Source organism: Dasypus novemcinctus, chromosome 4 (genome assembly GCF_030445035.2).
Source record: "Dasypus novemcinctus isolate mDasNov1 chromosome 4, mDasNov1.1.hap2, whole genome shotgun sequence".
Taxonomy (NCBI): domain Eukaryota; kingdom Metazoa; phylum Chordata; class Mammalia; order Cingulata; family Dasypodidae; genus Dasypus; species Dasypus novemcinctus.
This window is the reverse complement of record NC_080676.1, coordinates 148349880-148364958: the sequence shown is the minus strand read 5'-3', so window position 1 is coordinate 148364958 and position 15079 is coordinate 148349880. Positions and strand designations below refer to the sequence as shown.

Sequence of the window (15079 nt, the reverse complement as noted above, 5' to 3'; positions counted from 1 at the left end):
AATGTTGTCAAATTATTTCATTAGATCTTTCTGCTGCCCCGAGGCCCTCTTCCAAGCACTGCTACCAAAGTTTCCTTTCTGAGGCTCCCTCCATTCTGCACCCAACCTTGTTCCCCTTCCCAAATTTCTCCCCAAGAAACTTCAAACTCCTTTATAATCCTGAGCCATTCCCCACTAGCCCTGAATATCACAGGGCAAATCAAAGGGTCCTTTAAAGAATTGTGGGGAGCAGATGTGGCTCAAGCAGCCTGCTTCCCAGATAGGAGGCCCTGGGTTCAGTTCCTGGTGCCTCCTAATAAAACAAAAACAAACAACGAGCAATACAAATGAAAACACCAACTATCAGAGGAGCCGATGTGGTTCGGTGGTTGAGCACCGGCTTCCCACATACGAAATCCCAGTTTCAATCCCTGGCACTCCCCTTCACCCCACCCAACCCCCATACCTAAAAAAAAAAAAAAAAAGACAATTGTGCTCAAGGAAAAGTCTGAGGTCATGTATATTTATAAAAGGAAAACTAAAAACCGTAACATGGGTCTGTATAGCATAGTAAAACCTCATGAAATAGGAATATCAGTAATATTACATATAAGACTGTTTTTCTTTGAAAGTGAACAAATGTATGTTAATGTTACAAGACGTTAATATCAGACACACACACAAAGACTAGACAGTTGTGCCCACTGGACATTCACCCCAGCCTAAGAAACTCCTCAAAGAATTTGTTTTAAACCCGTATGTTTCTGATCCAACAGGATTTCTGGTGAGTCAAAGAATTAAGATATTTAGATTTTGCATCTTGTGTAAAAAGCAGAAATATATTGCTTTTTATGATACAATTGTGTGTTTGCATGTATGTCATCATGAGTTCCTCACAGAGAGTGATTCACCCTAACCTTCCTATAACCCCTCAAAATAACAAACAATATGCGATTACAAGTGTTCATTGAAAAAAAACATTTGTGCCTGAGGAAATGGATTCCTAAAATTCAAGCACAAGGATCAGGTTTCCAATTTAAAAATGGAGCTACTGCTAGGCTTAAGTAATGCAACACATTTAAAACACTGGCACTCATGAATAAATCTACTATAAATGGGTGTGAGATTACATTTAACTCACATTCAAATTAAAAACTAAAAAACAAAAAACAAAAGAACCAACAATTTCAAATAATGCCTGTGGTAACAAGATGAAAAATATCTATTAACTTCTTGGGATAAAAGCAACACTATTTCAACTCTCACTGCTTGATTTTGATGATTTTTGTCAGAGATTTTTGTAGTTATAATCATCTTGCTCAGAACAGACAAACAATGAACTCTTCATATTGATAGTGAATTTCTTTTCATCAGAGACGAAAATTTCCTTGTTATTTTCTCCACAATCACACTGCATCCTCCCACACTTTGTATATACCCATCCCACACCTTTGCTTAAAAAATGAAATATTGCACTCCAAAGAAAAGGAATCCAAAAATATTTGGTTCAAACAGTGAACATTTAAAGGTATTCTTAATGTACTAGAGTGCAAATTCTGTGGCATCATGGGAACAACTTTTCAGTGCACTAAATTCAATGGCATCTGATCTACTCCACAACATTACAAGGTTAAATTAAGACATTCTCCTCACAGTGCCTCCAGCCAACTTTGAAACACATTTTCCAGGACACAGTTTGGGGTTTGAATGAGGTCAGAGACCAGGAGAGGGCACTTCCTCCTCACCCCCTTTCCTCCTCCTCCAGCTGCTGCCTGAGGCTGAAGCTTGCAAGGGCTTTAAATTACATGGCAAGGCAAGCGAGCTTCGACTATCTCTGGCATCCACTCCAATCAACAGGACCGATTTAACAAGATGAAGTAAGAGAGAAACCGCAGGGTCCTGTTCCAAGAATGCCACGTTGAACCACACCAAACCATCCATGCTCTCTGCCCAAGCCACCAGCTCAGAGAAAGCTCCTCCAGACTCAGTCTTCTGGAATGGTCCCTGTGGGAAAGGGCCAAGTCAAGCATCCCTCCACAAGGGAGAAAGCCGGCTTAAGCGTTTCCCTTTTCTGCTCGGCTTCTTCAGATACAATTGGCCCCATCCACTACAAAAATATAAGAACTTAATTTTCCTATCCCAGCTTCCCACACAGAATATATATCTAGGAAGCTAAACGTACTACAGTCACTGAGCAGACTTTGTATTTATTCATTGGTTCTTGGTGTTACCTGTATTTTGGAGGACCCTGGGAATGTTGGGTTAAATGTATGTTGCATTTGAATGTCACAAAATTGGCAAACACTAAGAGGGAAAACAGTCCACGCTAATTCCTCCATGATGGAAACTCCATTATCTTGGAATTTTAAATAGTTTTAACATTTTAAAAACTATTATAGTATCTACATTATGGTCAAAGTCAGCACTAATAATTATACTGCATACTTTATATATTATATAACATGAAGTATATACAAATCATTTCTATTTAGCAGTATAAAAAGAGATACCTCAACTCTTCGAACAAGGCATACGCTAATAATCAACCACAAGTGGGCTTCTCAAAAATAAAAATAAAAATAAAGGTTTATTATAAAGCTCCCAAGTATCTACTTATGTTTTCTGTGTGGTCACAGCAGTCAAAGAACAAGTGTGACATACATTTCAATATGTGTGAGAGGGAGAAAATGGTGGACATTTTTCAGTGCTTTGGATGAGACTACTTCCCAATTGGACTTCTGGATGTTAAAGATGAGTCTGTCAGAATCCCAGAATGCTAAGGCTTCTTCATTGTCTACCATTTTCATTTACCAGATATCAGGCCATATATTATAATACAAGATGCAAAAAATCTCTGGGAGACTGCTCAGATAACAAGATATTATGGAACATATCTGAAGCAATGAAACTGTTTATTTGTGGAAGTGACATCAGTTTTTGGACTTACCAGACTCTATCTGAGAAAAGGCAAGTTCAGGTGTACCACAGAAACATCTGTCACTGTCATCTCAGATGAGATGGGAGAACTTTAAGGTGCAATAAAGCTATTCCTCAATTTGGTGAAAAACATGGCTGTATTGTTTTTTACACTTTGTTCCAGGTACCTTGGCTTTATGACAAGAGGAGGGCATTAAAACCTCTATCCTTAAATAAAAAATCCAAACTGATGCTTCTTTTATTACTATGAAGATAAATTACTTATTCTTAAATATTTCATTCAATAAATGATTTCATTAGTCAAGGAAATTAACATTAATTGAGCAATTGTTTTGCCAAGCAACCATGCTTGAATTACTTATTTACATTTCCTCAATATTCCCTGTTAGAAAGATGTTATCTCTATTTATAGTTGAGAAGTTGAGGCTTACAGAGTAAACACATTCCTTAGATTAAAAAACTAGTAAATCTTGAGCAGATATAAATCTAGGCCAATCTATAGCCAATGCCCATGCTCCAGTCATTGTAATTCTCATTAGGAAATTTATTACAAATGACTAATTAGCATGTCCTCTACCTAATTATTAAAACATATCTGTCACTCCAGTGCAATTAGGACATTACTCTACAGCTTTGAATCATCAATAGTTGCAACATGGTTAGGCTATAAAACAGGCTTCATCCTGACCCAATCCTCAGCATTATTAAAGAATTCCACCGTCTTTCAGGTTGGAGAGGTTAGTCATTATCCCTTTTTCAAATAGAAGGAAACTGAGAAAAGTAATGATTTTCATTCATTCTTAGAAGTGAAAATAGAATTGGCCTCTTTTCTTTTGACTGTGTGGTCTAAACTAACTTTACACAAAAACTGCCTCTAATGGGCATGGAGGATTTAGAAAGCTAGTGGCAGGAAAGGAATCTGCGCAAAATAGCATCAACCTTCCACCTGCCCCTGGGCTGGGGCCCAAAGCCCACAAATGAACATTATAAAGAGATGCTCATTTTAACACCTACCTTACCCTGAGGTCTCATGCCCAACATTTTGCATTAATAGAGACATCAAGAGAAATGTTTGTCACTGCTATTCTTACACAAGTCTTTTTTTGGCTTCTGTGAAAATAGAAGCATCACGAATTACAAGCTCAAACATGTCCACATTCTTGGCAAAGCAAGGGAAAAAATCTTGGGGGTCAAATTGGTGATAGAGTATCTACCAAATAGACACTTTATAGCTGCATTTTATAAATACGAACACCCAAACGAATGTGTATCAGATATCAGAATGTCAGAACAGATTTTACAAGATTGTTCCATAGCCACATTGTGACAACCTTGCAAATCAGGAAAACAAAGTCTCCACCTATTAAAACAATTTCAGCAGTCATCAGCTCCTTGAGAGGCTTAAGGAAAAGAGGGATCCCTACATTTGGCATCAGATCTGAGATCAGAAATTCCTACTCTGAAACAGTAATTTATTTAGCCCAAAATTTGACCTCAGATTTTTCATCTTCAAAATGAAGAAAAAATATTTAGCTTACATAATCGTTGCAAGGATTGAATGAGATCATATATGGGAAATTGCCTGTAGGTATTCAATATGCATGGGCAGGATTTAAATCTGAGAATTCATAGAAAGTGGGGATGGCAGTAATCACCTGGCATTATTTATTTTTCACTAGATGAGTTTTTTTATGGCTCCAGTGAGAAAATCAAGAGTTAGTTCATCCTCAAGCAACCAGTGACAACTACAAGGTAGTTCATACTCTGTTGTAACCTAACTTTTGTTCTTCCATGGAGGATTACGATGGTTGGTAAAATTCCAAGAGTCACTGCTATGTGATGAAAGCACATAAGACTAACTGTAAAGATGTCAGTGTAATAGATTGTTCCTTTTGGACATAAAGCATTTACATTGTTTTCAATAGAGACTCCGTACTGTACAAAGGCTTAAATTTATATGCTTGTGCTATGCATGGAGACAAGAATCTGCTTTTAGATGTAGTTTTCTGTGTTAGGTCTCCCCTCTCAATCCTCACTACCTTATTTTTAATCAAGTCCTAGAGTGTAAAATAATGATAACAGGCGACATCCTTAGACAGAGACAAACCTAATCAAATAGTTTGACAAGTGGTAAAGGTCTGTAACAAACTTTTAGTTGTGATGCTGGAAATGTACTCTCTGTTGATGAAGAGGTAAAGCAATACCATAAGGGTGGAAAAAAAAGAATCAAAACATCATGTTGAGTGAAATAAGCCAGACACAAAAGGACAGATATTGTATGATTTCTCTTATATGAAATAACTAGAAGAGGCAAATTCATAGACACAAAAAGTAGATTAAAGATTACCAGGGAAAGAGGGGTGGGTAAGTAGATGGGGGAAAGGGAGTTAATGTTTAATGGGTGCTTCGTCTCTGTTTGGGGTAATGGAAAAGTTTTTATAAAGGATAGTTGATGATGGTAGCACAGTGCTGTGAATGTAATATCAGTGAATTGTCTACTTGAAAGGGGTTAAAATGGGAAATTTTATGCTGTATTTTACCACAATAAAAAAAAAAATCAGCTACAGGAATTTTTAGAAACTTATGCCAATGGGGGCATGGCCTCAAGACAGAAACCACTCTCTCAACTGCCTAGCTTGTTGAGGATCAATGAAGATGAATAGTCTCATTAAAATAATTAAATAGATATAATTTCTAATATATGTCAAGTGGAATTAAAGCTATAGAATTCAAATGGAACTAGTGATGCTTTAGTAGTATATTTCCAGAGGTGCTATGAGTCCAGTGGAGAATGATCCATAAGCCAGGGGAGACCATTAAAATTCTCGTTTCATTTATACCCAAAAATAGAATTAAAGCTTCATAATTTGATGGGTAACTAGAACTGGAGTGTGCTTGTACTGTGTTATTGTCAAAACATGTTTACTCCTTGTTTTCCTCTGACAATAAAATAGATTTAAGGTGGCAGTAAAATAAAGGAAAAACTTGTGATGAGGAAGACAAAGTTATTGTTTTACAATCCCTGGCTCCACCATCAACACAAACATTGTGGACTGTGTGAACCCTGCCAGAGGGAAATGGTAAGAGCTGAATGCTCTACATGATGAAAAGGAGAGCTATTGGGGGAATATGATTAGATATCAGAAACCAGCAGGCTGGGGGACAGGCAGAGAGGGAGACAAAATGGCTGATAGCTGAAGAGGATATTTTGAAGGAGAACAGAGCCATCTTTTTTTTTTTTAAGATTTTTTTATTTCTCTCCCCTTCCCCTCCCCCCAGTTGTCTGCTCTCTGTGTCCATTCACTGTGTGTTCTTCTGTGACCACTTCTATCCTTATCAGTGGCACTGGGAATCTGCGTTTCTTTTTGTTGTGTCATCTTGTTGTGTCAGCTCTTCATGCATGCAGCACCATTCCTGGGCAGGCTGCACTTCCTTTTGTGCTGGGCAGCTCTCTTTACGGGGCACGCTCCTTGCGCGTGGGGCTCCCCTATGCAGGGGACACCTCTGCATGGCATGGCACTCCTTGTGCACATCAGCACTGCGCATGGGCCAGCTCCACACAGATCAAGGAGGCCCAGGGTTTGAACTATAGACCTTCCATGTGGTCGGCAGACACCCTATCCATTGGGCCAAGTCCACTTCCCCAGAGAGACATCTTTTGTCAGTGACATGATGACCAGTAAAACCCTACCACATCCTAGACCTTTTCTTCAACAAAATCTCCATCACTAATGATGCTCTGTCAGAGGGCCTTCTGTTGAAGAGCTAGTAGAATGCCTTCCCCAGCCGCAGAGGTGAGAATGAAGCCCCTTTCCCCAAGAGGCCAGTCAGCCTTGGTTGATTTTTAGAAGTTGCCCCAGCAGTGGAGCACCAGCTCTTCAAATCCAACCTGGTTGCTTCCAGACTTTTACTGGAGCAAACACAAAGGTCCACTATCTTGGTTTGTTGCACAAGGTCTCATTCTTGGTTTGCCACACCTCTGTCAAGGGTTGCAAACCGAAATGCCATCAGGACACCTGGCATAGCCACAAATGGGGAAAGCAGCTAGGTATAAGATAATAGGGAATGCAAGGTCTGTTGAGAACTGGAGGTTGCAGCCCCGTCCTAAAGGCTGTCAAATTCAGTATTTAGGAGTGAAAAAAAAGGGTGACCAAGCAAAATATCTGTGTACAGGATTCAAGACCCCAATTAGACTCATCTAAATTTTGGCTGCCGTTAAGTTAAGTACTCAAGTGAATTGCTGACCCAAGGCCAGTATCCATGTATTTTAGGCAGAACTTCTTCACAAAAGCATCTCTGCTTAGAATTGCCATATATCATCTAAAGAAAATTTAAGTGTTGGAAATTAGCTGCCTTTAAAATAATTCTAGTGTAGAAAAATGAGGTATCTTTGGATAGATTTTCCATAATCTATGTGCACACGATGTTTTTCTCACAGTTCAAACCAGATAGTTTTCAGAAGGTTTAAGTATAAATAATTATATTGCACTAACAGTTATCAGAGAACTGGAGAGGGGGTGGGGGTAAAAGAAGGAAGATTATCCAGAAGCCTTGGCAGTCATGACAAATTTCCTCCACAGAGTTTATCACTAAATTACTAACCCAAACTGGAGTAGCCCAGAGACCTCAATAGTAAAGGAGAGTAGGGACCAGCCCTTTTCACAGGCTCCAGAACTCCAAAAAACGTGGGAGCTAGTTAACAATATAAACTCCTGACATCCTAGTGTCATAACAGGATTTCAGCCAGGGAGGGCTTCAGCCTGACTTTAGAACCCCAGAAATGCAAATGTAGATGACTTGAAAGCCCCGCCTTCTACCTGTCTCCCAGTTAAGCTGTTCCTCTGGTCTATGCTTTGTGAAACTGAGAAGGAAAGAAGAGAAGCTTTCGGGAAATCCTTACCTGGAGGTGCTGGTCTAGTTCTGGAAAGACCAGGGGAATGGAGTCTTCGGGGGGTGTTTCATCTAAAACATGAAAATAAAACGACCGGTCACTAGAGAGCCTCTCTCTCATGACAGCCATCCTGCTATAACCACCGTAGTTAAGCCATCCATACATGCTGCTTCAGTTATTTTCATCACTTCAGCTGAGGACAGATAGAATACAGAGAGCTTTTTTTTTTTTTTTTTGCTCGTTAACAGAACAAAGGGCTTAGTCAGCCAGACCAATATATTGCAAATATCAGAATTCTCAAATGTTCCCTCTCTTAGCTCTCCAGTAAAGAGGAACTGCTTGTCTTTCAGCTTGCCCAAAAATATGGTTTGTGGGAAAGTGCTTTAACAAGGTGTTAATGCAGTGGTCAGGATAACCTCAGAGGGACAGGAAAACATGTTCGTGTGTTTGTTCTACACTGAATGACTACAGGTGTCAGAAACTTTGATGGTTTTTCCTCTGCTCTTCCCACTAACAAGCCGTTAGCCAGAGGCTCGTTAGCCAGAGGCTCGTTAGCCAGAGGCTCGTTAGCCAGAGGCTCGTTAGCCAGAGGCTCGTTAGCCAGAGGCTCGTTAGCCAGAGGCTCGTTAGCCAGAGGCTCGCTCCAGTTCTTGGTTGCAGCAGGTATTAGGCCACAACCCTAACAAGGCATTTCCTACCAGTCACGGCACAAGGTAGCTCTCCCAATCTCAGGCAGTATCCATAGCCACAGTGCAGGAGCGCCTCAACCCATGGCCAGCCATGCAACTCTGTCCTTGGCTACATTCAAGGTCTCCTGAGCCAATACTTAGATAGAATGATTGGCAATAGATAGGTGAAATGGATCAAGAAATATAGTTCTTAGAAGCATCAGAGGAAACCTGGCATTAGTTTGGCCTGAAATATCCAAGTCACCCCCAGTTTCTTCAAGAATATGCTGTGGACCTAGCCTTGGTGCTAAAAGACAGCCACCTTATCACCAAAACCCCTATCTCTCCTGGAGGCCTCTGGCTCTAAGAGGCTCCATAGTCATCCATTTCTAATTGCTTCCATGGAGATTACACCTACCCCAGTCATATAACTATGGCAATAAGACAAAAGTATATGCTAAAGGAAATTAAATTATAAGAAAGGAAAGATAATAATTTTTATGCTCCCACCACCATAAGCAAATGTATTTATAAAACTGTTTGAAGTTCTTTTTCAATAAGAAGAATTGATAGGGACCATGCACAATGCAGAAACAAGTACCAGCTGCCTACTCATTGATAGCATAGTCCAGAAAAAAAAACAAAAGAAACACAATAATCAAGGGCCTCCTAACTCTCAAGGGATTACATGTCTTTGGAGGCACCAAAGATCATCGTCCAAAAGATAATCCAAATACGGACAGTATTAACCTCTGCCAAATACCTCAAGGGTCATGTGACTTAATAGCCTCTGGAATAATTTAATCGAGAGCAGTAGAATAACTCTCCCATATAAAAGTAGCTTAAGGAAAGCAGATGTGGCTCAAGTGATAAGGCCTCCACCTACCATATGGGAAGACCCACGTGAAAAAGGAGAAAGCGTGCTGCACGGCAAGCAAGTGTCCGTGTGGGGAGCTGAGTGCCCACTCAGTGAGCCAAGTGCCCGTGTGGGAGCCCATGCAGTGAGCCAAGTGCCCGCACAAGTACTGGTATGGAGAGCCAGATGCCCACATGACTGCCCACGCAGTGAGCCAGTGCCTGCACAAAGTGAGTCACTCAGCAAGATGATGATGCGACAAAGAAAGGCAAAGGAGAAAGTCAAGGTGAAGCACAAGAGACCAGGAACTGAGGTGGCGCAATTGACAGGGAACCCCTCTCCACATCAGAGATCCTCAGGATCAAATCCCAGTGAATCCTAGAGGAGAAAGACAAGAAGACAAAAAGAGAAATAGATACAGAAGATCACACAGGGAATGGACACAGCAAAAACAGCAGGGTGGGGGAGAGGGAGAAAAAAATACAAGTAGCTTAAGAAAAGGACAGTGCATCACCACATCTGAATCCATTGTGTACCTGTACTCATGCAGAGGATGACCACAGGTTCAGTGTATCTATTTAACTTCATAGAACAAATAGAAATCGAAAAATCTTTCCCAAGACCCTTGCTGCAGGCAGGAGGACTGCCTTAAGATCCCCAGGTCCTTTACATGTTCTCTTCCTGCTTGGACTAAAGGTGACAAATCCTGCCATCCAGTCATTTGCAAAGAATTAAACAAAAGACAGAAATGTTCACTTGCCGACCCTGACTCCTTAAAGGTAGTCTTAATTATTAAAAAAACTATGCTTTCTAAAACTGGTTTTGGTCTTATATGTGTTTAAATTTATTTCAGTGCAATTTCAGTAACCCAGAGAACACGATTATTTTAGCTGGTTGGGTTTAAGGCCAAAACGATTCGGCACAGGTAAGTGGGAACATATTATATTTTGACATCTCAAATCTAATAGTCATAGATAAGCAGGCACTAGCTGGAAGGAGAAGTCGCTTCTGAAAAAAACATTAGAGTAGATTGGACATTCTAGAATTCTAGGACACTTCCAGGAATGCAACTCAGGACTTCCTGAGATTTAATCTGCCTGGCTCCCTGTGAAATCATACTCCTCCTTCATCTTTAAAGAAGAAAAATGTTATCCATTTGTTTTACTATAGTGTTAGCAGCTCTAATATAAATAGTAAATACCTGGTATGACCCAGAATTAATGATGCTTATTGTGGAAATCTAAGTCATGATTTATTATCACACCACAAGAGGCACATACATGTGACCAGACTGATGTTTTATGGATAAATAAAGGCTTAAGATTGGATTCCTTGAGTTGAAATAAAAAGTATCATTGACTGACATAGAAATAAACATATAATGGATGTTTCCAAGAGAAAAGCAACAGAAAAAGACAGAAAATTTTTGTTAAAGGGATCAAGCTGAATTAATCCAAGTAGGAAGTGGCAGTGGAAACAAGAAAATCAAAGGCAGATGTAAGGAAACTAACAAGTCTGAAAGGCAGTTCTCTATTTCACTACTCGATGCCATCTGGTTTAGCTGGCATCCCTGCCAGCCAGAAATTTCAGGGCTTGCGAAGCTGCTTATAAAGCTGCCTTAAGTTGATGTGTGGTGTGTTTACTTTTAAACAGTGGCTGCCTTCTTTGACTGGTTTTAAAAATAGGCAAAAATTCTAAAAGCAGAGTAATGAATCACAGGACTGGGCCAAAAGGAAAGAAGGAAAATGACTCAGGCAGACGAGTAGCACAGCTGTTTCACAAACATTTGGCCAAATCGTTGTAAAACATTTTGACAATGATATTGGATCGGGGTTCCTGAGAGCAGTTAGGTTTGTTTTGACAATTCCAGGAGCACAAAGCAGATTGTACAGTAGCTGGACAAGAAACCCCCCTCCCCTCCACTGCCAGCAAATTTAGCTTTTAAAAAAGAGAACAGTTACCAAATGTGTTTATAATGTGACAAAATTATGATGCGTTTTTATTAAAATTTATTTACCAAATAGTCATGGAATGCCTAGTATGTACAAGGCAGGGACTGAGGCACTATACTAAATTGGCAAGTCATTTTATCATATTATTTAATGTATCCAGGAAGTAATTAACAGGCTTCCTTTACAAAATGGCTCTGTGGACTTCATGGACCAAGGAAAAGATATCCTAATGGATTTTTTAAAGGATGAAATACACAGGAAAGAATTAAAGAGGAAATGTTATTAATAAGCAGATGTTCGATGCCTGTTTTGCAAGTACAAAGTGAGTAAGCCAATAGCATTTAAAATAGAACTTTCTTATTGGCATCCCAACCATTATGACATACCATAGTACATTTTACGATGGGCTTGTCTCAGCATCTATTGAGCAGCTGTTGGGTTGCTTTGTGGTTATTCCATTTTCAGATTTCTTTAAATTGCCTTCTGTTTCTCAATGACTTGGATAAGTGGGATAGATTGGGCCTGTAATCCAAATCTTCACTGTTATTTAGCAATGAGAGCTATGCAATCATAGCTGTCAGGGAATGCTGAAGCTGGAAGAGGCTGAGCCATCATCTGGTCCAGTTCCCTTGGAGTAGAGCTAAGGACAAAGACTTTGAGACATGAAAGGAGCCACCAAAGTTTTCATGGTTAGTGGCCATGGAAGACCAAGGGGTCAGGTCCCAAGGCTCCCAGCTCTTTCTACCATGCCACTCTGCTCTTCTTTACCTCCTGGCCCATGAGTTCTCAGACTTATATTTCATGAACCAGTAAAATTTCCCCCAAAATATTAGGAATCATGCCTTAGAGTGTCCAATTTTTTCTTTGGCTAGTGAAGATGGTTAAAAAAAAAAAATTACTGTACGTGATCATTATCTCTTTATAAGACCAAAATGGTAAGATGATCATAATTTTAGACTAAAGACGAGTCCATAACACAAAAGAAGGAAAAAAAAAGAAGAGTCCATCACACTTGTAAGTTTAACTTCATAGACAAAACATACACACACACAAACCTGACTACCAGACCCTTACTTCACAGCAGAGAGGTAAAAATGTCATCAAAGCCAGACCAGGTCTCTTGACCAGCATCTGAGAACCATAGTTCTAGACAACATCTTGACCAGGTTTTGGAGTCAACTGTCTCACTCTCCCACTGTGCTCGCCTTCATAGACACAGTTGGGGTCTAGGCAGGAAACTAAATCCCAGGTAGAAAGACTTTAAGTTCCAAGGAGAGACGACCTCAGGAGAGCGAGAAGCCACACTCAGCATTCCCAAGCCCCACCCTTTTCCCCAACCAGGAACCAAGAGAGGCAGCCCCGCCCAAGATTCACTCAGCCTAGGTACGGTTCTGGGCAGTCAGAGCCAGCTTCATGGGCGGGAGACCTGTGCAGTCCCACAGAACCCATGCTCAGAAAAGTATCGCCCTTGGCTTAATACTCTGCTCTTGCAACCTGAAATTCTTAATAATTTTTGAACAAGGGTCCCTGCATTTTCATTTTGCATTGGACACCACAAATTTTGTATCCATTCCTGCCTGAAGTATAAGACACTTGAGTGCTGGCTGTCCTGCAGAGCACCAGGGGGAAGCTGTGCATAAGAGCATTTAGAGCATTCAAAGATGGTAGATGAGTGGTGGTCACAGAGGCTGTGGCAGCTCCAGAGAAGCCAGAGAGAGCAAGAGCCAGAGGTGATGCAAACAGTAAACCACCCTCTTTCCAGGACTCTCTGGAGATAATTTGGCTTTAAGCCAATTAGGTTTTATTCTTAAAGGTCAATTACTTTCTGGCTGATATATGTTGTTTTAAGACTATATAGGTTTTGTCAGGAGAAGCAAACAACTATCAACCACCCAGCGGAAAAGAAAACAGAGTTTATTTCCATATGACTATTTCCACAAACATATCCTAACAATTTCCAGTCTTAAAGTATAAATTTCCAACAGACAAATTCATCTTTCATGAAAATATAAAACTAAGTGTAAACTTATACTCAATTCATTTACTCCCATACATACACATAAATTTAATAAGCAGAGATTAAAAGTGAACTAAGGGGAATGGATGTGGCTCAAGTGTTTGAGCTCCTGTCTCCCACCTGGGAAGTCCCAGGTTCAGTTCCTGGTGCCTCCTTAAAAAAATAAGAAAAAATAAAGCAAAAACAAATGGAAAAAAAGAAAAAAACAGCTCAGGGAAGCAGATGTGGCTTACTGGTTGAGTGAAGCTTCTCACATAGAAGGTTCCAGGTTCACTCCCTGGTACCTCAGGGAAAAAAAAAAGTATACTAAATACATTCCCTTACATAATCCTTGGATGACCTTCACCACTGTGTGACATTGAGTAGATATGCTGTCCATATTTTTGCCTCATTTCCAAGTTTCAAGTAATTTCTCTGACATCAGAGTTCTTTCAAAAAAAGACCTTCTACAAGGAATTTGGATGTATACCTTACTGTACCCATTAAAACATTTGCACATACAACTTCAATTTTCAGTCCTACCACTTGGCCATACCTTTGTAGAAATAGCTTATGCTTTTGCATGTCTATCTCTTGTGAGCTATTTCATTCTCTGTTGCTTACCCTAAAGTCCTGAACTTAAATTTTAATCTCTATAAAACACTTTGGCAGAAGGTAAAAGAAGGAACACTTCTTAGTTGTACAAAAAAACTGGAGAATAATGAATTGTATAATTTCACTATTATATTAAAGAGATATATTTTAAATTTTATAAATGTGTCCACAGGATACATTGTGTGGTAGATTCAACTATGTGTCCCAATGGGCACAAACCAATTTTAAAGAGAAAAATCTTGAAGATGTAATTTTAGTTAAGGGGTGGCCAGCTGAATGAGGGTGAGCCTTAATCTAGATCACTGGAGTCCTTTATAAGAGAAGTAATTGAGCTATAGCCAAAGAAAGCCACACAGAGGATCTGGAGGGTAGAAGTCAACAGGAACCCAGAAGAGAAAGGAGAGAACACGGACATGTGAGAGGAAAGCCAAGGAACCCCAAGGATTGCCAGCAGCCAGGACTAGAAGCCTTAAGGTTTTCAGGTCAAAGCAAGCATTGCTGATGCCTTGATTTTGGACTTGTCCTTTCATTAAAACTATGAGTAAATGAATTCCCAGCATTTAAGCCAATGCATTGTGTGACATCTGTCATGGCAGCCAGGCAAAGTAAGACATGGTGTAAAATATTTATGAATAAATTCAAAGTTGTTTTCATAGCACACACAAAAAATCATTTAGGCAGTGACTACAGTGCTGAGGCTCATACAAAACTTTTCCAGGAATAATTTGTCCATTGTGATGGTTAATTTCATGTGACAACTTGGCTAGCTTATGGTGTCCAGCCGTTCGGTCAAGCAAGCACTGGCCTGACTGCAACTGTGAGACCATGGTATTTTGCAGATGGATTAATATTTATACTTAGTTGATTGCATCTACAAGCAACAAAGGAGATTGCCCTCAGCAATGAGAGTGTCTCCTCATCCAATCAGTTGATACACTAAGTTTTTCAGAAGTCAGAAAGAATTCCTGTCTCTACTTCAACCAGCTAGCTTCTCCTGGGGAATTCAACCTCACCTTCATTAGAGTTCCTAACTTGTAGCCAGAATAAATCTCTCTAGATATATACCTATATATCCTGACTGTTCTGTCTCTCTGGAGAACTCAGACTCACCCAGGAAGGCTCCCAGCCACGAAGAATACAGAAAGTCAGTGCAACATTCAGTAAATACCTCAGCTTGGCCACTTT

The 15079-nt window shown here is 40.0% G+C and overlaps 1 protein-coding gene across 1 annotated transcript in view; it reads right to left on the bottom strand.

The window, feature by feature from the left end:
- Nucleotides 1-15079, bottom strand: part of MAP3K7CL (MAP3K7 C-terminal like) — a 45439-nt gene that overhangs the window by 20811 nt on the left and 9549 nt on the right. Inside the window, exon 3 of the mRNA XM_004468656.4 lies at nt 7817-7878. Within this exon, the coding sequence (XP_004468713.2) occupies nt 7817-7878 (62 nt within the window). The remainder of the gene's footprint in view (nt 1-7816; nt 7879-15079) is intronic.